This window comes from Plodia interpunctella, chromosome 17, assembly GCF_027563975.2.
Source record: "Plodia interpunctella isolate USDA-ARS_2022_Savannah chromosome 17, ilPloInte3.2, whole genome shotgun sequence".
Taxonomy (NCBI): Eukaryota; Metazoa; Arthropoda; class Insecta; order Lepidoptera; family Pyralidae; genus Plodia; species Plodia interpunctella.
Window position 1 is genome coordinate 760853 of NC_071310.1, and position 24850 is coordinate 785702.

General features: G+C 32.7%; 2 protein-coding genes across 2 annotated transcripts in view; both read right to left on the reverse strand.

Annotated features, from left to right (window-relative positions):
* side-IV (sidestep IV) overlaps positions 1–24850 on the reverse strand; it is a 251975-nt gene that overhangs the window by 169586 nt on the left and 57539 nt on the right. The window lies entirely within an intron of this gene.
* Positions 19600–23169, reverse strand: LOC128677009 (uncharacterized). The gene is made up of 2 exons (XM_053757522.1): positions 23093–23169; positions 19600–22578 (listed from the first exon to the last, which is right to left on the reverse strand). Exon 2 carries the CDS (start codon positions 22575–22577, stop codon positions 19992–19994), a length of 2586 nt encoding a protein of 861 aa, XP_053613497.1. The 5' UTR covers position 22578; positions 23093–23169; the 3' UTR covers positions 19600–19991.

Sequence of the window (24850 nt, forward strand, 5' to 3'; positions counted from 1 at the left end):
ATAGGCTTGACGTATGGAGGAAAGGTCTGACTTATTTGGGGTTGGATTTTTATCGCTTTTCACGTTTCCGTTTCCACAGTAAAATATTTGATGGTCGTATTGAAAATTATTATGTTTTGATGCGAAGGCAAAAATACATAGTTACGATTTGATCTGATGGCGTGACATTTGAAAAATACCTTACTAGGATCATTCTTTGAACCAGCACATACATTTTCATTGATTGGTTAACATAATCGTATTTTGGTTTTAAATTGTATTTAAAAATATATTGAAATTTTAAACATTCAAATTGTCAGAGCCCTATACACAATAAGGGTCTATAATAAAAACGCCGCGCCGTATTAAGAAGTGAAGGATATATCTGTGGAGAGAGAGCAATGGAAGGAACTCTACCGACAAGAACCTTGCTCCTCGCAAATGATATCATGATGTTATCTATCGTCAAAGAAAATTTGTACTCTTTCCTTATGCCTTTCTATCAATCTATTTAAATTACCATATATTTTATCTCAATAATGTCAATAATGTAAAGAAAATATATTGTCGCGAATTCTCCAAATGTCATTCTGCATGTAAATACTGGCCACTATTTTATCGCGGAAATCCCAAGAGCTCTCGAGCAGTATATCATACGAAGAGAGGGTGATTCACAACGCGAGAATAAAAAATGGGTAACTTTAGCGTGATATTTGAACCTGCATTTCTTTTCGCCGGATACAGGATATTAGCGTTGCGTTTGGCCTTTGTGTACTTAAAATATGTGTAGCTTTTAGACGATAACTTGTCAATGTTTTGTGAATTGAATATTGTTGTATGTGAGCTAATATGGGAAGATTTGTATGATTCTTTTATCAGCTAAATGTGTCACCAAAAACTATGGCTTTGATAACTTCGTTCTCTCGCAAAGGAAGGAAGAATTATTCTGGTAAGTACAACAATACCATATGTTTGATCAGGGGTCTTTAACTATATGCGTACCAAATTTCATCTAAATTGGTCCAGCGGTATAGCTGTGAAAGAGGAACAAACAGACTTTAGCATTAATAATATTAGGTATACATTCATACGTCAAAAGATACGAAACGAATCATATCCACCAAGGCAAAGGTAAATTGCTAATAATATGAAGCGATGGTGTAATATTATAATTTAAAACTAAAAATATGTGATAATATAATTCATGCCGCGCATCGCAACTCCCGAAAGCGGGATTATTCATATCATTGCAAAAACAATAAAATACGGGCGGGCCCATAAAAGCAGATAGTTTTATCGAGGGTTTATACCCGTACGGCAGGTGCGACGCACCTTCATACTGAACACCTTACTGCGAAAGTTTGAATGTTTGTAAACATAAATATAGGTAAGGTTTATTTCGCTGCACGTTGTATTATATCATCTAGGTAAACGAAACGAGTCAAAAATACAATTTGTTTTGCCCATTTTTATTGTTTTGATTATTTAACATCAAAATTATTATTTTTAAGCCAAAATATAACGTTAGAATCAAAAATCAACCATTTTTTGTATTATTATAAGTAAACATTGAAATCAGGAATCCTAGAGAAATTACAGATGAAAAGAATTAAAGAAATCATAAGAAGGAAGAAAGCTGCAACTTTCACAATACACTTCCATTATTACATGCCTACACCAAAACAAATCTCCATCAATATAACTCAATACTCAGAATAGATGACGTATATAAATACACCTGTATTGTTCATCGCAGCCTTCAGATCTGCCTAATTTGCGCCAACGGAATTCAAAGGCTTCAAACATTGATGAACGATGGAGTGAAACAATAAGCCGTGTATATTATATTACTCGTTTGTACATAGAACTCCACAGTGGTTTTGAATTTCAGTATAATAACTTTTTATCCATTCAGTATAAGTGCTCCGGAAACAAGATAAAAGAAACTTAATCCCATTCGTAATTGTCTCATATTACTTATCAATACTGATAGATACGTTACTGCTGAATTATTTCTGTAGAAACAAAAGGCTAAACTTGCGCGAGGGCTAGGTATTTAAAAATTATAATGTAACTTTGCCTTACATATTCCAATGTTTACATATAACAAAAGCTTTTACTATAATTACATACACATCCGTTTTTACATTTGCCAGCGTAAATTAATCACTCTAATCCTTTACTAAAAGCTTTTGCCAGTTTCGAACCGCAATCAGCGGTATAACCGTCACAAATATAACAGAGCAATGCAATCCCAAACCGCTTTAGAATTTCAGCAGCCATAATATCTATGATGTATTGTTAGTAGGTAATATCCGATGTGGTATGGACGGTCCGACGTGGTCTGGCGGACGGTTTGGTGTGCCACTTCCGTACATAGACACATTGTCTATTCGAAGTTAATTTCCCTGTGTGATTTCAATCTATAGTTTTGGCACGGATTCAATTTGCTACTAAGGTTTTGGTTTTCGTAGGAGGTACAAAATTATTCAAGTTACAAGCTGGGGGCATTACTTTGTGTAGAGATAAAATAAAATATCTATAAAAATCGACATAATTTAAGGATACATTGAGAAATAAATAGACTTAATAATTATGTTGAGAAGTTGTTGATAGTTGTTAGATGTAGTTAGTAAGTAGAATAGTATAAATGGTAACAAAAGACGGTGTTTTAAGCAATTTATTTTATCTATTGTCTATGTCTATGTAACTATGAAAAATATAATTTCAAACTTTTGTCTTCTGAACCAAATGTTTAAAATCGCCCCATATAATCTTATGTAAACATTGACTTGCAAGATCTTAAAGTTAGCAACACAGATGATATAACTACAGAATCGACTGCACAAACTTAGTCTGAGCCAATTACAGTCAGATATGAAGCGAGCTCCCCCTGGGCCGACTGTTTGCGATTTATAATGTATAAGTATAAGTATAGACAGACAATATCGGAACAGAATGGGAGCTTGTAGTTTCTGTGGACTTCATTACCTACTTGACTTTACTTACTTACATTTTATTTGTAAGATTTTGTGATTACAGTTTCATAAAAGGGCAAAATAAGATGTCGCCATTTTTACCTATGCATAATAATCACGGCACGTCGGCGTGATGGCAAAGTGGAGTAAAGTGCTGCCTAGAGCCGGTGAGAGAGGTGTCGGGCCACCTCTGTGACCTCCGGACCTCCGGACCACCACCGGTGCAATGAGATGGGCGGACGATATAATGATGAGAGAGGCACAGGACAGAGGAGATGAAGATGATGATGACAATAATATATTGTTCACCGAGAAATAAAAATCACAGATTCTAACGAGTGTGTATGTTGAGACGCGAGACGTTAATCGAGGGTCGCAAACACACGAGTTGTGAATCGTAACTTCTTTCTTTCTAGTGATATATAGTGCTTTATACGACACTTGCCTAATACGATAAAAAAAAGAATTGAGTTATTATTTTAATAAATAAATAAAATTACTATAACGTTCATAAAATATTCACAGTATGTAGTTCGTATTTTTATAAAAAAAATAGAATCGTGTTTTCTGCCAGTCTGCATTGTAAATACTTCATTTAAAAAAATAATAATCATGGCTGTCTTTAAATATTTATATAGGTACCTAACACGTCGTAATTGTATGTGGATCTGTCTAACGTTTGTATGCAGCAAGAAGGGCATATAAAATTACTTAAATACAATATTACATTATTACGGTTGTCCTCTAGTCAACTATATACACAATTTAGCAGCAAACAGGTGTCGACGTACAAATTTATCGTCGGAAACATATTCAATGTGTTTATTTGCCGTCAAGACACAATTTACAACTTGTAACACAAACCCAATGTATAAATAACAGAACAAAGGTTCTCGTAAAGGAACTTAGAAATCGGATATTCTGTAATGGCATCGCTTTTCCCAACTTTTTAATTGATCTATTGATAACGACCGGCTGAGTTTGGAACTCCGTAGTCATTTGTGAACTTTGCTTGAAAAGGAACACCACTGACATTTGTTTTTGACATGTCATCGAACTTTGCCGCGATCAAGTTGGCTTCACATTTTGTTGAATACTGTTTGTGCTCCGAGACGACGCTTCTTTGTGTATTTCTTATTTTTTTGCATAAAAAGCAACAAATTATTCTTTTGTATTATCTCTTTTGAACGACACACTCAAAAATACTAGTCTGTTGGCCGTATATACATATATATTATGCTTGTGGTATACAAGCCTAATAATGTCCTAGATTAATTGTTTAAATTTCGTATTTTTTGTGAAAGAAACAAGCTGCCATTGAAGGACAACAGAAAATATGTTTCCCGATTCGTATCTCGTCAATCCGAAACTATGACAGATATAATGTACACAAGTAGGTAGTTTAATAGCTTTGATTAAAATTAACTTTTTATAGACAAAAGTTGAAGCAAGTAATTAACTTGGTCTACTAAAAGCTTCATAACAAACGGTTTTAAATAGCTCATCAGACTTTAAGATAAACATCGTGTTAAGACGAACTCGAGCCAGAATGCCGCTGCGAAAGGCACGATAAACGTTTATCTTACGAACTACCAACTCATTAGAACCATAACCGTTCAGGCCATGTTTGTTGTCAAAACTTACTGTTTAATTGTAAAGTAGTGCTAATATAAGTGTAATGATAAAAGAAAATGTTAATATTGGTTATTTTTTATTTTGACAACTATTTTGAGGTGTGGAAACTATATTTCATCAAATTCTTACATTTCATTATTTTAATGACACGGAAAATATTGCTAAATAAAAAGCAAAACTATTTATTGATTTGTAATTTGGTTATTAGGTTTGAGATTCTTCTTTTAAGCTTCCAAAGGCTTTGGCAAAATGCTTTGTTGTGTGTACACCAATATATAAGAAGAATTATAAACATCTACAAACATACATTGTTAATAACCATATATAATATTACATACCTATATCTAAATATTTCTATTTACTAAAAATAAATTTTAAGCCGACCTAACACACTGTGAAGAAGCATAAAAAAAAAGTACAATCAAAATGATTTTTAAAGGATAAAACAAACAAAAAATGAACCTAGTTGCTACATTCATTTCAGAACTTCCAGCGGTGTTCTAAAATAATAAATAAATTTGCTCACAAATTAGCCGCCAGTCTATTGATTTCTTTTACGATAATAGCCCAAGAAACACTAATCACTGCATTGCGTGGTTTGTGGGGGCATAAAATGACATTGTAACAAGGTATAACCAGCAAATGGTAAATGTTCGACCGAAACTGGAGCCTATTTCAAACAGCCCAGTATAATAACTATCTAATGATGACGACGCAGTGGTAAAGTGCTCGCCCCTGAACCGAGAGGTACCGGGTTGGATCCCGTGGTCGGGTCATGATAGAAAATGATCTTTTTCTGATTGGCCCGGGTCTTGGATGTTTATCTATATATGTATTTGTTATAAAATATTGTATCGTTGACTTAGTATCCCATAACACAAGTCTCGAACTTACTTTGGGGCTAGCTCAATCTGTGTGATTTGTCTTGATATATTTATTATACTTTGATATTTAGAAATAATAAGCTTTATAACACAATAAATAAAGCACAAAATCTGTTTGGTCCAGATAGAAGAGTCATCCCCTAAAGTGTTGGTATGATGGCGTCAAGGATGATACGCATACCAATAGTTTGGCATATAGGGCCTGAATAAGATATCTGACTAATAAATATAGAGGCAGTCCGAAGAACAGGTGGATTGAGTGCGTTAGACAGGATGTGTCTAAAAATGAAGTAGCAGATCAATTAACATCAGACATAGAAGTGGAAGTGAAGTGGTGATTGATATGCTGTACACATAAAGTGTGATAAGGGGTGGCTGATGATGTTGCTCTGGCATATAAGGATGCCGAAGACCGCAGAAGTGGGAAAAAAGAAAGAGCCTATTGGGAAAAGCACCCTCGATCCTAATCAGCCGGTAACTAAGGGGATCTAGAAGGATACAGGCAAAGGCTGCGCTATTTGTAATAGCTACTAGATATTATATTGTGATCCAATTTGATGGCGTTGACTAATCAGAACATAGCACACAAACAAACCCACGCACACATTTAGCCGCGTATTCTATAGCCTTTGGAATCTAATGGGCAGGAACTAGGCGCTTTGAAATGACTCGTTTTGGCCGAGCAATACGCGATTGTAGAACGGGAAAAATTAAATTGTTGCCATTACGAGACGTAACATTGTGCAGTCTTATCTGGATGTAATAAATTGGTCTAGAGGAATGTATATGGAGGAAGCCTGGTTTCTATTTATGTTTTGAACCACATTTCTGTAAGAGACAATTCCTTATATAAGTCAGTAAGAAGCAACTGTGAACATCTTTTAAATTTGTGTCGATACAATTTTAGCCTATCCTAAACTCAAATTGGTCCTTCCCCCAAATATACCAATTTTTCACTTCAGTCGTAATGCGCTAGCTCATACCTCTACAACAAAATCAAAAAAATAACAAAAAATTATATTATATCGCAATTATTGATCATAATAAAATCTTGTGTTTATACATATTGATTATACGACGACCTCGGTGGCGCAGTGGTAAAGTGCTTACCTCTGAACCGAGTGGTCCCGGGTTGGATCTCCGGTCAGGTCAGGATGGAAAATTATCTTTTTCTGATTGGCTCGGGTCTTGGATGTTTATCTATATTATGTATTTGTTGTCATGTCATAAAGTACCTATCATTAGTATTCCATAACACAAGTCTCAAAACTTACTTTGGGGCTAGCTCAACCTGTGATTTGTCCTATTATATATATATATTTATTTATATAATGTGTTTGTTTAATCATTTCATCGACTTTAGCTAAAATATATTTTATTTCAATAGCGTGTTTAGACATTGAAATCGTACATATTTGAGACTCTGATCACGTGTCCAGTCTGAAAGCACATTAAGGCTTCTTTTCAACATCGAGACACCTTTCATGTGTTTACCAGAACGAGTTCTTTATATGTACAGTCAACCGCATGCAAGTTACATTTTATGCAACTCTGTGTGATGGTAATAGCAGCGATTACGTAGATATTTGGTAGGTTGACGTGTTATCGCTATATTTATTACTAGTTACTAGCGCTATATATATATATATATATTGTAAAGTTAAGTTAAGTTTGAAAAGTTTCTTGTCCTTTTGTAAATTGCATACAAACAGACCTATAAAAAAATTCTAGAAATAGTATTCTTACGACTTATTCTCATTTCTTAATGTTCAATTAAGAAACGATAAAAAAAAAAACCAATAACACCATTAAATATCACAGTGACATAAACATATGGAAAGATCAGGTTTGAAAGATCAATACAAAAACGTAGACGACGAATAAAGGTCGTACTTTATCAACTAATATTTCAATGCTTCCACAACAAGCCATCATTTATAATTTCAATCAAGATAACCGACACCGATCGAAATCCAAACCCAATCGACAAACAATATCATTCCCGAACTAATTACAATTCAAATGTCATTTTAGATAATCGACTAAATTGTAAAGTCACAGTTCCATGGTGCGAAAATGTTACGAAATAGTCGATTTACAAGATTGTAAAGCCAGCATTTTAGACGAGGAGTTACTATCATAATAAATATACAGGGTTACTGGTAACTAAGGCTTCAAGGGCGCATAAGGTATATAGGTATACAATACTAATATAGGTATATAAGGTATATATAACTAACATCTTTTGTTGTACGACTTTTATATAAACACAAAAATACAAAAAATCCTTGTTTTAGTTTAAATGTCGTTACTATAAAACATTAACTCTATGTTCGATTCCGCTACATAACCCTACTAAACTGTCTCGTGTTGCTTGGCTGTTACATAGAGTTGAGATGTGTAGAATCGCAAATTTGTTTTTTTTTTTTATATATGAAAAGTCGTACAATAAAAGTCGATGAGAAATGAGAGTAAAATGTGGCTTTACTTTCGATGTTTATACTTAATAATAATAATAATATAATAATAAAGTTTTTCACTTTGATTATTTTGATTGGAAATTAACATCGGTGTTAAAAAATAAGCATATTCGTTGATGTAGGTACGCGCCTATTTATTTTGGCCAATCAAATTACTCTATAGTGGTCTATCATCATCTCATTGGCATATTGACCATTGGGTTAAGGTATTTCAATCATAGCTCATCCTAGGTTTAAAGGTTTTTCACAGTCATATTTCTTTTGCAAAATGTATGTGTCTAGCACGTCTAATTTTTACACTGGACCGCTGCCTTTAATTGGCGACATTGTAATCTTGGATATCCAATATTCTAATTAGATGAATCTGTATTCAGTCTATGCTTCATATTTGAAATTCCGATGGTGGAATAACATCGGAAACAAACCTGATTGCGTATTGGAAATTAACAATTTTAATTAAAAGGTTTTGGAACGTGAAGTGTTTTTAATCAATCGTAAATTGGCGGTTTAAGGACTCGTATACATTCTGAAAGTTATAGTTTTTTTAAATTATCAAATTTCATTTATTAACAAATACTTAATATCTTTATTTTAAGTACATGATTAATAGAAAATCTCTTGATATATTAGAAAAAAAAATCACATGCACAATGGTTTAATTTCAGTTTTTTAAGTAAAGAGAAATAAGATAACTTAATTATTTCAAAAATTGTATGTTCAATTTTTGTTCTCTTTGCTTCCCAAAATAAAAAAAAATACCAATACGAAATAAAAAAGTTAAAACAAATATTTAATAATTTCGACCAAAAAGCTTACGAAATGTTCTTTTGTAAAATACAAGGTCAAATTAAAAAATGGAACAACCCTTCTCACTGAATATTTCAGTGGCCTTACCGCATCGAACTACAAGAAGCGTCCTAATGATAAATTCAAATCTCGATTCTCCGGGGAACAAAGCAATCAGACGTTCAACAAAGGTTACACCGGCCGCCCGCGGCGCAACTTCGACATACAAAGTTGTGAAAAGAGCGATGTGACTTTGTAAGGGAGTTCGTTTGTAGTTTATTAAGTTTGATGTTTATAGGCTAAATTGAATTTAATCATTGTTACTGTTCGGATTGAATTTGATTAACGAGGGCCGAGTTAAAGGATTGACGGCGGATAAACTTGAAGTGATATAAAGAGCACTTTGACAAAGTTACTTGGAGCGAGTTTCGGCGCTCTTCAAATGGTGAATTGTTAATATCTATAGGTCTATATATATCTATACACTTGTTCATCAGTAAAAAAAAAAGAAATATATGGTTCCTTTGTTATATGTATGTACTGAATTAATATATCACAATTAAAAATACAACCTAAATACAAGTAAAATTTTACTAGATTCGTCATGTAAGGTCTAGAACCATAGAGTTCGAAAAGAGTTATATTATTATGATTCCTCATAATAATAGAAGAACCGATATAAGGATTCCTCAGATTGTAATGGCTAACTTCACACAACAAATGAGAATAACAGAAATTAAAGAAATATATGTTTATAACTTGTGCTACTGGAATAAAATCTGACACCATTGTAATTGACACATTCGAAAATAATACTTTAAACAAGAAAAAATTGAATAATATTACTACACAAATAAATGAATAGAAATACTTAGTTTAGCGAAAAAAACACAGAACATCGCACGGCGACAAAGCAGTTCGACAGGTTTATCTCAACTTAGAACTAATAAATAATAAAAAACAACTTAATACATATTCAATTTGTTCTGACACTTGCTACCACGCTGTCTGACTGTGACACGATATCTCCGAAACGAAACCTGACACGTCGTTTTCCACATATTTAATTTGCGTAATGTCCAAAGCGGAGAAGAATCTTTCTTTACGTAATAAATAATTTTGACGACCTCGGTGGCGCAGTGGTAAGGTGCTTGCCACTGAACCGAGTGGTCCCGGGTTCGTTCCCCGGTCGGGTCATGATGGAAAATGATCTTTTTCTGATTGGCCCGGGTCTTGGATGTTTATATATATATATATATATATATATATATATATATATATATATATATATATATATATATATATATATATATATATATATATATATATATATATATATATATATATATATATATATATATATATATATATATATATATATGTATTTGTTATAAAATATAGTATCGTTGAGTTAGTATCCCATAACACAAGTCTCGAACTTACTTTGGGGCTAACTCAATCTGTGTGATTTGTCCTAATATAAAATAAATAAAATATTTTTTTTATTTTTTATTGAAACCTTCACAAATAGATTTCAACGTAAGGTATTAAAAAAATTTATTTATTTGTGACATTAGAATTTCGATGAACTGAATACGTAATAGGTTAAAAATTTATTGCTAAAAATATTTCTAAATCAGAATCAGAGATAAAGCTTTAAAAAATATTTGGCAGTGGATACTATTTTAAGTAAAAATAAATTTCTATAAAATATATTACATTGAATTATTCCAGTTATATCTGACATTAAGTTAAGATAAAGATATATTTTTCATAAAGAAATTTAAACATCACTTCTGTAGTGGACTGCATAATAAAAATGTCTTCTTCGATTTTTTAACACAAGATTTATATTTCTATCTAATTACAAATTGAACTTAACTTAAAAGAACTCGACTGAACTGAATTTGACATGTCGCTATCTTTATTCACATTCTCGTATTCACGTAGTATACTAGTGAGCGAATCGGTATTCCGACGCTCTGATTGGTCGGTCGCTCGTGAGTGCTAAAGTGTCGTCGTCGGCGCGCTTGTGTCTCGCTCGTTGTTCATTACAACTTCGTTTTGTCAAGTCGGTTAGCTATTATATTTACATGGAATTACTAGGTACTATGTACAACGAAGTACATATTTAACTACTAAATACATATTTGTAAAATTTTCGAATAAGCTGGCTGTGGTTATGGTTCTAACGTTGGCCTCGTTTAGGTCCTCCATCGTGCAAGACGTTTGGGCAGTTAGCACGATAACAGATAATCCATTTAAATTTCACTTATACATGAGAACACATATATAATACTTAAGTATAAAAAATTAGTTTCGAGTACAATGTTTAAAGAGGTATCGAAGTAAATTAATTGATTTTAAAATCACAGATTATAAGTGTCCAATATCATATATCATTCTGCCAATAGTATTTAATTAATTATTTTACTGCATATTTTATTTTTAAATACATTATGTGATGATGAAAATGTAAATTAAACAACAGTATTCATTTTCAAATATTAAAATTCTAAAAATTAGATAATGGAAAAAACTTCAAACAATATTCACTCAATTTGGAAATTAAATTAATTATTACTACCACCGTGTCATCACTACACTAACATAAAAAATCAATTACCTAACATGAAATTATTTTTTGTTATATTACGCACATAAAATAAATCACTGTGCTATATTAATTAATATAATTCGTAGCGGAAACCCGTTTTAACACATTGTAAGGATCTATAGCGTCTAATACGAAGGTCGATAGGTTGTGACATACGTATGAACTTTGGCATTATAAAGTCATACTATATGAACAAGGTTGCAGGAAAACATGGTTATCGTGATAAATACATTTTATCACATTATAAAACTCTATTTACAACCAATTGAAAAAGGATATGGAGAGAATGGTCTATCAAATTCGGTACACGGGTAGAAAATATCCTGGAATAACACATAGGGTACTTTTTATCCCGAAATTCCAACGGGAGTGAAGCCCCGGGGCGCAGCTAGTCTATCATAATGTAGAGCGAATTTTTTTTATCGGATTATGAAGTGACAAAGTACAAAGACAACAGCACGTAATTTAATATGATACTAATATTATACTTTATGAATTCGTTCTCAGCCGTAAACTTGAAGTTTGATTGATAGATGATTAATGCTCTCAACTGGAGACCAATACGCATAATATATTGCATAAAAACGAGCGTGATAATATATGTATGTATGTTTGTTTAGAACTAAAACCTATCGTTAAAGAATATTTTAATCTAAATTATATTTTGTCAATCAAATCAAACTTTTGTAATGACAGACAGAGACAAAACAACTACCTATATCATATTTATGAATAACAACGGTTTAATTTTAAAGGGTCCGTTGTGGTTTCAATATTCTTTGATAATGATGTGGCTGTCTTTTAGTTGTTCAAGTTAAAATAATTCATTTAGAAAACAAGCGAACATTTGTCGACTTTAAATTTTAAATGAATATAGTTTTTGACACAAATCAGTGGAGATGTTAGACAGACATACCGTCTTATTACAATACGGTGTCTATAGTTAAACTGTTGCTAAACCATAATCCGTCCAGAATGAAGAGTACTGATAGTGACAACTAGAAATATGACAACTAGAAATTGTTATGTGCTGAGAGGATAAATCTTAAATCGGTTTTAAACATAGTATAAAAATTAGTCCGCGTTTTGGAATAAGGCCGAAAGAGCTGAAATCTGAATGTTTTATTCAGTTAAAATGTTTCACGAACGATCCAAACGAAAAAGACGGTGTAATTAAATTTGACCTAAGTTATATAAATCAGTATTGTAAATAAATAATTGTGACACATTACATTATGAATAAGTTTATAGAATTTACACTAGTAAAATCTACAAAATTAAATCTAAATTACACTAGTAAAACATGGACTAAAATTACTAAAATGTTAGGGTAATGCAGTGGATACTAGACATAAGTAGTGATAACAAACAAAACAAGCAACGTAACCAAAGTAGATTTTTGTAAATAAAGAATTGATTTTAATTTCTGATATAACTTCAAACATATTGAAGCAATGCCGTCAGATAAAATATTGGTCTTTATTTAACAGCTATTAAATAAGTTTTGAATAAGTTTTTTTTAAATAAGTTTTTATATATAGTATATTAGGAAGAATCACACAGATTGAGTTAGCCCCAAAGTAAGTTCGAGACTTGTGTTATGGGATACTAACTCAACGATACTATATGTTATAATAAATCCATATATAGATAAACATCCAAGACCCGGGCCAATCAGAAAAAGATCATTTTCCATCATGACCCGACCGGGGAACGAACCCGGGACCACTCGGTTCAGTGGCAAGCACCTTACCACTGCGCCACCGAGGTCGTTAAACGTCAAACATAAGTAACTATAAAGTTTACACGTTCCAGACACAAACAAAAAACATATTTTTTTTTTGTTAAAGCTCTGATTTGACACCATCAAAAAATCGCATAGGCACTGCAAACTGCTTAATTAATGATTTTCAGAATCGAAAAAAGTATCTGCCACGACACGCCTAATCGTGAATCACTGGTCGCAAATACGTCAAGGATAGGGTAGTCGTTCAATAGATGATTATAACGCCTACTTGCACCGCAGATAAAAGAGTTACTACGATAGTTTGTTTGACATTGAGGAACATATTATAATGGATGGAAATTCCTTAACCGTCTATAGGGAACATTAAAAGCTTAAAAGATTTTAAAAGATCATCATAACAAGAATATTCTCGTTCTACTTGATATAACTACTGCAGGATTGAAATCTTTTCAAACTTGTCAACATAATGCGTAAGTAATCAGAACCAAGTCGGTAGTTATCGTCAAAAATTGTAAAGAACCCGATAAAAACGGATCGCGATCCAATCTTGCCGTGAGATCCACCGCGAGATTACGCCCGCTCCATGGAATTATGGGACCGAATTCACGAACGGGAATTATGTTGGCGCCACTAAAACTGCGATTAGTGTCAATGAAAATGTGAAAAAAATGTTTTTAAAACATCAGAATAGTTTTAATAACACCAAATTATCTAATAATTACAAAAGAAATGAAAATATACCCTGGGATAACATGTGAATCAAGTTAAAATTAAAAACATAAAATACACTTTATCTAAAAAACAGGAAATTCAGCTGTGATTCACACTAAATTTACACTAAATAATTATTATATTTAGCGTGATTCAGTGACAAGATGTCTCATGTATTTAAAGACACATTAAAAATGATTTGAACACGGTATACGTCAGAAGGCGATCGAATATAAAATCACACCTGGATTACCAAAATGTTAAGATATTTTTTTACGTTGACCTCGGGCCTCACAGCGTTACAGCTCTGAATGGAACAAGGAACATGCGGAATTGAGAGGGAGACGAGATGAATCCAAAATCTACAACGCTGATTTCGAAGCCATATTCCAAGAGGGATGTACTAAACGCTTCGTTTAACCTTCGATCCTGAATGGAGGAACGGCAGTCGAGATGCGGGCGCTGAATACCTATGCTTCAACATACTGGAATCTGTTTGAAGCGTTGAAGAGCTGAATTTCAATATAAGGACAGATAAATTAGCTTATCTCTATATCATCTACGTGTATTTCTGATGTGATTCAAAGCTGTAATCAGTTTAAAAAGTCCAGGATAAGTGTAAAAAATTAAACATTATTTTTTTTTAATTGAATGGCTCTGGTTTTATGGCCGGACGATGTTTGTGTGACCTCGAGGTGAAGGTGTGACCGTCTTAAGGGCTGCTGTTGCTTTTCAGCATCTGTTCATGTAAAATCCGTAGTCACAGCATTGTCACAGCACTGTCACAGCACTGTCACAGCACTGTCACAGCACTGTCACAGCACTGTCACAGCACTGTCACACCACTGTCAAAGTACTGTCTGTGACTCTACGTAATTGTGTTTATTTTCTACTAAATTATGATAAACTTTACATGCACATCAAAAGTCTGGAACTTGGCTCAAGACGGACTGAATGGTTTATTTTATTGCAGTACCTATTGGTTTAATTCTCGTCATAACATTTAAATAGCGCAATTAATTTGTAGTCTAACACGTGCAAGTTAATTACCATATTACATTGTACATTTATTTTACGTTAGTTTCTTGTTGTAACTACATACAGTATGTATAAAGTTTATGTAGCATCTGGTCTTCATATGGTTTGCAGAATAATTTTATATCACTAGTTGCTGCGTCCGGAGTTTCGCTTTATAGGAATTTCGGTATAAAAATAACTTGTGTGCAATTCCGAGTTGTCCTCTACCATTGTACAAAATTTTATCGAAACACGTCTACTTTAATTTACGTGGTTGAGTAACTAACATTGCTCATTGTATCCTTGTATCATTTATAAAATACATTAAGAAGTACAAATCCTACTAATATTTATTATAAGTGCGAAATTGTTATATTTTTTTTGTAGTAAGTCTTCAAATTTTTAATTCGATACAAAGAATATTTTCTATTTTTTGTACCTCTAGTGTGACCACATTCTAACTGTTAACACAAGAAACACGACCCACTAGCGTTATCTCTCACAGTGAGAGAATTTATTAAGGGCACTTACGTATTCATTACCATGATATTAAAAACCAATTTCATTAATTTGACCTGCTATCTCAGCCTTATTTTGTTTATGGCCACGATAGTGGTAATTATTTAGGCGTGAAACCTTATAGGGATTGTTAAATAAGTCTTCTTGATAGAGATGATATCGTGAACGAATTGGTTACGTCCAAATATTGAGACGCAGTTACATCAGCGGTGATACAATAAAAAAAAGTTGTAAAATAATCTTAAAGGAAATTTAAGATGTTTATTAATTTCGAAAAGGACACAACATTTTTGGAAATTATAAAATTGCACTAATTAAAGTTTAATGCGCTGTCCATTGTTTGAAAAAAAAGTATATTTGTATATAGGTATAAATAAGCCATTCAGCAATAGCACACATGGTTTTGAATTGAAAACTTCTTTAGCGTAGTTGTGCACTTTTTTTGATGGGTAAAAAAAATGTTTAACTCGCATCAGGACACGTAACCTGATCGATAATTCGTAAGATGTCAAAAATTCACAACGTAATTCAAGTTTTCACTTCTGCGCGCACTCCCGGAGTGTACCTCCTTTAATTTTGTTTGGCTGTAGCCGTTAACTACACATATTCATAGAAAGAATAATGATAAAAGTCTCCAACATTGATTTCGATAACAGAGGTAACTCTAATCATTATAGAAACTAAGCAAAAAGAAAAGAAAAAAAGGGAGCTTCGCGTGTCAAGTGACAAGTGTCACTTAGCTTTCAAAACAAAGTGTTGACATTTTTTATCTGTTACAAAAGTGACATATTATAATGACTGCACATAAATAACAGCGTGTGGACGCTTCATTTGGTGTTTGTAATATATTCCGGTTCACTGCTTTGTAGATACTTCTATTGATTCGTACTAAACTAGACAGGCAGACTTTTGAATGTGAATGAGCCATAAAATTATCGATTTGTAATAAAACATCTATTTGATGCACATAGAGAGGATTCAAGAGGAAGTTTTAGGAGTATAATTTGTTATGGTCTTACCTGAGCGAAGCCGGGACAGGCCACTACTAATAAATAAAAAAATAATAGATTAGGTATGTGTTTGCCTAATCTAGTAACATTTAGAATAGATTCATTAGGTTATTGGTCTTTTTATTTTAATTACTATTTCCCTGCTAGCCATGCATAACAGTATAGTTAATCATCTTCGTAGTTGTATTCCTCATGGCTGAGGGCCGTGGTTATTACGTGGAATGAAACACACACAACAACTCTCTTGGCATTATTAATGGAGTGGTTTGCCATTGCCTTCTCCATTTTACACACAACATACACACGTTAATAAGTATCAACTAGTGTGCAGGTTTCCACACGATGTTTTCCTTCACTGGAAACAAGTGGTGTGGTGGACGATGAAAACTACTATACATGAGTCAGATGGTATACAAACTCATGTGGCACGAGTAGAATCGGAACCTGGGACCTTTCGATCCACAAGCGGGCGTCTTAAACATTACACCACCACCGCTTTCGTCACGCATCGTATAGTTAATAAAAGGTCGTAAATTATTTGTTTTTAAAAACAATATAAACACATATTGATTGTCGTACGATTTATTAATGTCATTGTTAAAATCTGTCTGCTTGTCATATATATATTAATTGCAGTATACTGAAAAAACTAATTCTACTTTAACAGTTTGAATGATTAATGTTCGATACATTTCACGAACTAAAAAAAAAATCTGTCATTTTGTAAGTATAACTCTGATATCCATTATTGATAGTAAAAACGATTCTTTTTTCTAATAAATATCACTGTCGTTGTAAAAAATATTACGGAACGATTATGTTCAAAACTAATTGAAGCCGTAATACCAACAGTTGAATTTTAACTTGAATACCTATAGCTGCAAACCGAGGTACCGTAACACGCGTAAATATTTTTAAAAATGCTTGCGTTTTTAAGCACAGTAGCGCCATCTCTTTTACCTCTATAAAACGTCATTGATTATTAGACTTTTTGATCAAATCCTATTGGAATCGCGTAATTCCGGGATAAAAGTACTCTATATGTTAATCCGAGCTATCGGGTACCTTAATACCAAATTTTAGAAAAATTTGCCCAGCCGTTAGGCGTGACGAAGTATCAGACATACTCACAAACCTATACCTTTATAATATTAATGGAATTTTGAACTTTTATTTATATCTATTTAATAAAATTTTATTTTGTTATTTTATCTCAAATCAATTAAATTGCATTTCTAAGTGAATTATTGAGACAAATGTATTAACATCTCGATCGATTTAATGGATCGTAAAAAGCTCAATTTGTTATTTTCAATTTCGGATTCGGAGCAAATTATTTAAATTTTTGGTCTTCATCTGTCATCGTCTAAAATGTGGGCTAAACGAGTTACGTATAGTTGCCGATTTTATAAGTTTAAATTTAATTTTATCACTTTTGATGACGACTATATTCGTATCTTTTAAAAAATATTTAGTTTAGTCAACCCGCTAGGTAACTATATTTAACAAATCATAATAAGAAAAATACTTATGCCTAATTCTATTATATTCTTTGAATATATACAAAAAAAAATCTTATTTACTAGGAAAATGAGCACCTATGCAATTACGATGCACTTTATGATAAATATATTTAAGATATTGTAATTTTATGGCACAATTACAAATATAAAGCCATATTGAATCTGGGCTTTCATAACATAACTTTAGTTCACAGAATTCCATTTCTACCAAAGTAAACATTTACTAAAGCTTAAAATAATTAACAAATATAGTATTTTGAATATATTTTACTCGTTTAGTTGATGAAAGGAATAAAAAAATAAAAATTTCAATTTACAATCAGTCGGTAAACTTGATGTACAGTTGCGGGCTAAACTCATCGAAATTGTAAACAATGTCCGGCTCACTAATGAAGCCGCGTCAATCAGACCGTTTGTCCGTCATCCAGCCGATACAAATTAGTGACGACTGTACCCGGGTACACTCGGACACAGATACAGAAGGCCGGCAATTTTTTCTTGGAAGTCTTGACTTGACAAGTGGAAAAGTCATTGTTGTTTTAAATCTCAATTAAAAGTAAATATCAGTGACGTGACTTTATAAAGTTTTCCCAGCTATTGTCTATTATTCAATAAATATACTGTTGTTATGTTTCACGACTAGATTTTTTTTTAATTTAATACATGTATGAACAAAAATTACTTTTACAAAACCAGCTTGGTAATCGATTAATTTGATACGTTTAATTGATTCAAGTTTTATCCCGTAATGTATCACGCTTTTCGAATTCCTGACTCCGTGGAAAATTTCATGCTCTCGCGACTCCAAATCATGGCTCTATTAACGTAATATTTATTCACGTCCTTTGTAAAGTGCCGATTTTATTTTTAGGGCGCGGTGTTTAGGTACTTACTTTAGTTCTGATTTGTCTTTTGGTAGTGACACATGTTAGTATAAAAAATGCGTTACCGATTTTAAAACCAGGACTGCCTGAATATAATATTCTGCAATGGGGTTTGCGAGCTTTATTTCGAGGTATGCTCGACGGATTAACCATCGAACCATCGAAATACTTCATGTTATATGGGTGAATCAACTTTTTAGTGCCAAGTTCGAAAATTTTTGTAGTTTTTAAAAAAAAATCTGTTTTGCTTATTTAAATGTCTTATAACATAGAAAATTTATTATATTTTATGATTCTGTATAGAGCAGTGCACTTTTACTTATTATTTGTTAATTTTTGGCTTGTAAACGTGCCGAAGTCCTAAAAAATCAGTCACCAGGACAACTAGTTCTATATTTTTTTTTACATGGTAAAATGTACTTTATGTTAAAGAAAATACTTTGAATGTGTAAAATGAAGTACATTTTATAAGATTTTGAGAATTCATTCTTAATTGCATGCACAACTTCACAATTATTTTAAGAAATATAACTCTTGGACAACCACCATTACTATATTTGGTGAATTATTTCATAAAAATAGTTTTATTCTCCAAATATTACAAAATCGACAATACTGGTGGTATATTTTATAATTAATAACAGATAAATAAAAAATAAACATACGATGTCTAAGTGTTTGTTACAAAAAAACTTGAAACTTGTTTTCTTTTCATGGGGACATTTTAGTTGTCCAAAGGACTTTTCCTTTGTACAACCAGTAAATCCACTGGACAACTGAAAGGGAATTAGGAAATACCACATCATGAGGCATAATAAAACACTCAAAATTCATCAAAACAAAATTATATTGTAATTTTCCAAAAGTTTTAATCAAAATTTAACAAAAATAATCAGTTTCTTAAACTTAAATGGTTTTGTCTGCTTAAGCTACACGGCTTTATAAGCTGTATAAGATACTACGTATAAAATCAGTCATGGCTATTATCAACCCTTTTACAATCTAATAATCAACATACCATATAACTATTATGTCAGTCTTAAAAATATTTTGAACACCATCATTTACATTAATTCTTATCTAAATATTATTTTTATGTAATCATTCATTAACCCAAGACTTTCGACGAAAGTTAACAAACCATCTGCATCTAGTAACCTTAAAACAAATATTTGGACCTAAACCTAATAATACTCATGAATTCGTAATTTAGCAATCAAATTATTTTTCAAAAACGTTAACATCAAAGGGAAATTTATAGTAATTTACATCTCTCTTACATTGTAACTCAGGCATGGGTAACTTACGTACAATATCTTCATAAGCTACGTACGATATATCATTCTCATTGATCACAAAAAGTTTTCCTCCTTTAACGCATTTCAGAAATGTTACTCTAATTTCACCATCATCTTCTATATCGTCTTGAGCAATGCACGCATAGGTATGGTACGATTTCCTTTTGGTGTCATGAACTTTGACTAGTAAAAAATCGCCTTTTATAGGTAACTTGCTACTTTGCCCTGAGTTTGAAGGCCCTGGCTGTACAAAGTCACGATCTTCTTCAGAGTTCTCTGAAGAGTCGTAAATAGCTTTGTAAACGCTTTCATGGTGAAGGCCCTGGAAATCTTCTATTGAAATTCTTTCTTTGGCTTTAGAAGTTAAAGCTATTAGTGGCATATCATCATCACTGCAGTGGATTTCAGCAGAGTGAGAATTTTCTATCAAATCTGGCAACGGTAAGTACACTTTAGGATGTAAGCATTCACACAATCCTCTGGCACAGAAGCAACTTAAATATCTGTACTTTAACTGGCCGTATACTCTCGAAAAAATTTGGTGCACCTCTTTTGTTCCTTTAAGTGGGACTATATTCTTTGGAATGCTGTTCTGTATAAAATCGATATCTTCTTTAGTTATATAAAATAACTTGATTTTGCTGGAATCTTTTAAGACTGTATAAAACTCTAAGGCATTCGTTATATCGGTGCCAGTTGCCACCTTGGTGTCTGCTGCTCTTTTCAAGTATCCTCCAATCCCGTCAGCAGGTCCTTTTCCATGACCAGCCTCAAAATATGACCATGTAAAGTATTGGAAACCATAAACAAACGTTTTGGTGCAAGCCAAGAAAAAATTAAGCTTTTGTCGGTATTGAGAGAATGGCCCATCCGAAAAAAAGTGAATAATGTCTATTTCTGGGTAATTTTGGCGAATCAATGTTAGTATCGGATGTAAATGGGCCCAGATTGCAGCTGGTTGATGAACGTTGCATGGTGAAACGGAGCAAAATGATAAGGCTTTGTATGTTTTTTCTTTGTCATGCACGTACACAACCACTGTATGAAGAGTGATTTGGTTTCGAGATCCACCAAAATGATGCGCTTGAATTTCCTCCGTGCATTTTGCGTTGTAATTTTCACTAAAATCAACTACAACAACAGCTTCATTTAATTTAATTGCATCAACACTTTGTCGGAAGCTTCTGTACTGGGTTTTCATATTGTATACATGTTTCTTCACAGTTTTCATGTCTTCTTCCAAACTCAAAATTAAGTTTTGTGTTGTATCCTCCGTGTGTTTCTTTATATTTTTTATGGCCTTAATCGTTTTTCCTTCTTTCAAATAAATTTCCTCATCTCTAATCCATTCAGTCCATTGAATTTTGCTCTGGACTCTGTTTTCATTTATTTGAATTTTTTTACCTTTGCATTCTGAACATTTCCCATACATGCAATCCTCTCTATTACTATCACAAACTGTTTCTGCAATAACCGCACTAAGATCTATAGCGTCAATTATTCGCTTTTGTTTCAGAGCTCTAATTTTAGCTGCAATATTTGTATGGATTTTGCAAAGGCACATTTCCCTTCCACCTATAGTAGGCTTGACCACGTAATATGGACGATTTTTTGTGAAATAGAAATAGGAACATTTTAGTTTCGGATTCTCAAGTTTGAATGCTTTAAACAAATTTTTCATCGAGTCTAAAAGGAAACGTTTTTGTGCTTTTTCTTTACCTTTTGAAACAGTCTCTTTTTTACCAGCAGTATTCCTTGAAACATCGTCCCTGCAAAAAAAGCTTCTAATTATTTTTGGCAATTCTGTATCATCCCACTGTTGAGTTGTTTTTGTTCTACTTCTACATTGCAGACCTATGATTCGATGTCTTTCTTTTTTATCTATATTTTTAAATATGTTTTTAATTATTAATTTTTGTTTACGGTTTTTTAATAAGCTGTAATGTTCTTTGATAGCATTACTAAGTGTCTTGTATTTATTACGTTCGATTTCGGTTTCTTTTTCTTTCTTTTCTCTTAACTTAATAATTTCTTTTTCTTTGCGATGTGCTCTTTTCTTATATTTTTCATACTTTTTCTTCCACATTTCAGTTTCATGTTGTAGACACAAATTTTCTTTATACATCTTCGTCCTGTCACGGCGAATTTTCTTTCTTCCTCTTTCCTTACTCACAGGTGTAGATACTCTTGAACTTGGACTCGCAGGTGGAGTACATTCACAATTATTGTAATCTTGGGGTACGTTAATTTCTTGAAGCACTATTGGAGAGCTAGGTGGTGTATCTGCAAGTATATTTTCAATTGCCTTCTTACGTTGTCTTTGATTTTGTTTCCTGAGTTTCCAAATAGTTCTACATATTTTTTTTTCTTCTGGCTGTAAATCTGAAACTAATCTTTTATTCTTATGATAACTTTCCCTTTTCTTTCTTTTTCGTTCTTCATATTTCTGCGGATCTGCTTTCAACTTCTCTCTATAGCGTCTTGATTTTTCTTTTGCAGACATCCCCATTCTGAAAAAGTAAAATATAAAGAATGTTTTCAAACTTTGTGCTCTCGTATATGGTGCATATACGAGACTCCAAACTTTGAATATGCTTTAACTCTATACTCTATACAATACAAGTACGAAGGCAATCAGTTTAGTTAGTTAATCATGTTTAATTACTCTTGCATTAAATATATAATTAAAAATGACATATAAAAATCACAGTGTAGTTATTATTAATGAACATTAATTATATAACTGTTTCAGTCAAATAAAATTCAAAGGTTTTATAACATTGTCCTTGGGACAACTATAAAATTCCCATGGGCAACTCTAGATATCCCTCGGACTACCGTCTTTGTCCCATGGACAACCGATTTAGTGGTCCAGAAGACTGGTTGTCCTGGCGACATATTTTATAATTTCAGCTTTCTATTAAAAAACAATAATTTATTCTACAGGATTATACCACTAACATAAAGTCAAGGTCAATTGTCAACTGTTAAATAACAATACAGTAATATAGCGATCGTACTTACCTAATATTTACGCCGGTCCGGGGGACACACAATAAACACACCCACTCCGCGCTCTAGAGTTTGGCCGACTAACGCGGGGGGCGTTGGCAATTTCAAACTTGCTGCTTTACCATCGTAAACTACATCGAGTCACGTGTTGTATTCGCTAATTCAGCGCCATCTCCATATTAGCATCGTAATTTAAAAGTGGTTGTCCGATGGATTTACAAAAAGAAACGATTTTGTGGGACAAGAGTAACTTGAAAAAAAAAGATAGAATAAAAGATTTTAAAAATTATTAGTTATGATTCACTTACACATAATAAATTCATAGTGTGTTATGTGTTGCAATATTTATTGTCTTAGAGGAAATTTTTTCGGCGGTGACGAGTTCAATGCATAAAAGTAGTCCGGGGACACTGACTTAAACATAAAAACAACCCATTTGTCACTCGGACAACCGTTATATTTTGGTAAAAAATATAATTAATAAATCATTTTTAAAGCTAGTATATAGATTTATTTTGAAGTTTATTAGTTAGATGATAATATTCACCAATTTCGTATTGGTTACCTTTTAACTAATCTGGGACCGAGTGCAGTTGTCCAAAGGCAAGTAAAAGTTGATTAACCCATATAGTTTAATAAGTTGAATAGACTTGCATAATGACGGAAGCATCAATGCATAATGATATTGCTGGAACCTACGTCAAAATGTTAAATTAACATTCTTTGGCATCAAATAGTGTCCGCGAAACACAAACCTACTTTTCTAACTCAGATAAACCAAAACCTTTTGTACGCGACTGTACATACGAATCCCTATTAATGATCTTGTCCGTAACATGTTCTGTACCAGCGATAATTAACGCTTGTAGTATTGACACTCTGCCTATATACATAAGGTTCAATTTGCAACCGAATTTTGGCGTAACACACAGCTGAATTTAAGAAATTGCACCCTATTGCCAAGGAAATAAAGTTAAAATTTGTGAAACACTATTGTTGTTTAGAGTTTCAGTTGAAAAGTTATGAAACGGATCAATGGCAGTGACCTTATAGTTTGCATAAATAAATAGTTTATGTACAAACAAGATAGCATCGATTTACTCCTCAAAGTTCCACTAACTTTAACATTATCGGTACTATATAGAGTACTAGCTGATGCCCACGACTTCTTTCGCGTGGCCTAACAATTTTTGGTAGTATAGTCAAAATTATTAGAGATTAAAAAAAAAACACTAAACTTTCTATAGAAATAAACAACAGTATTACCAAGGAGGGTTGCCGTTAGACAGGCAGCAGGTTATAAAATCACAGCATCGGCAAAACTTAATCATGCAAAATCCTATTAGAATAGTTATCTAACGTAGTATAAATAAAACGAAATAGCTTCCCTCTGTCTGTCTGTCCCTTTGAGGAAGTTTTATATGCATAATATTTCTCCCGTCCGAAGCCGGGGCGGACCACTAGTTCTTTATAAATTAAAGATAGCGTCGAATTGAAAACGTCCTCTGTCTTTTTTTGAAATCGGTTAAAATTCAAACTCAAACTTACTTAACCAACTTAGCTTTGCTTTTTACCCCGAAACTTTTAAAAGTGCTAACAATTAACGTAAAAAGTCTTGGATGACGCGACGATAAAAAGAAAAAGACAACATTCGAGTGCGCAAAAGCTCGGAAAAGCGTTAGTCATTAATAAGAGATCAACTTTTAAGTTTGAGTGAGCAAAAATTCCCGAATTGCGGTCAACAGTTTCGTTCTTATGTTTGAATGAATC

Coding starts and splice junctions, on each gene's coding strand:
- LOC128677009 (XM_053757522.1), bottom strand. CDS start 22,577: ATGGGGATGTCTGCAAAAGAAAAATCAAGACGCTATAGAGAGAAGTTG.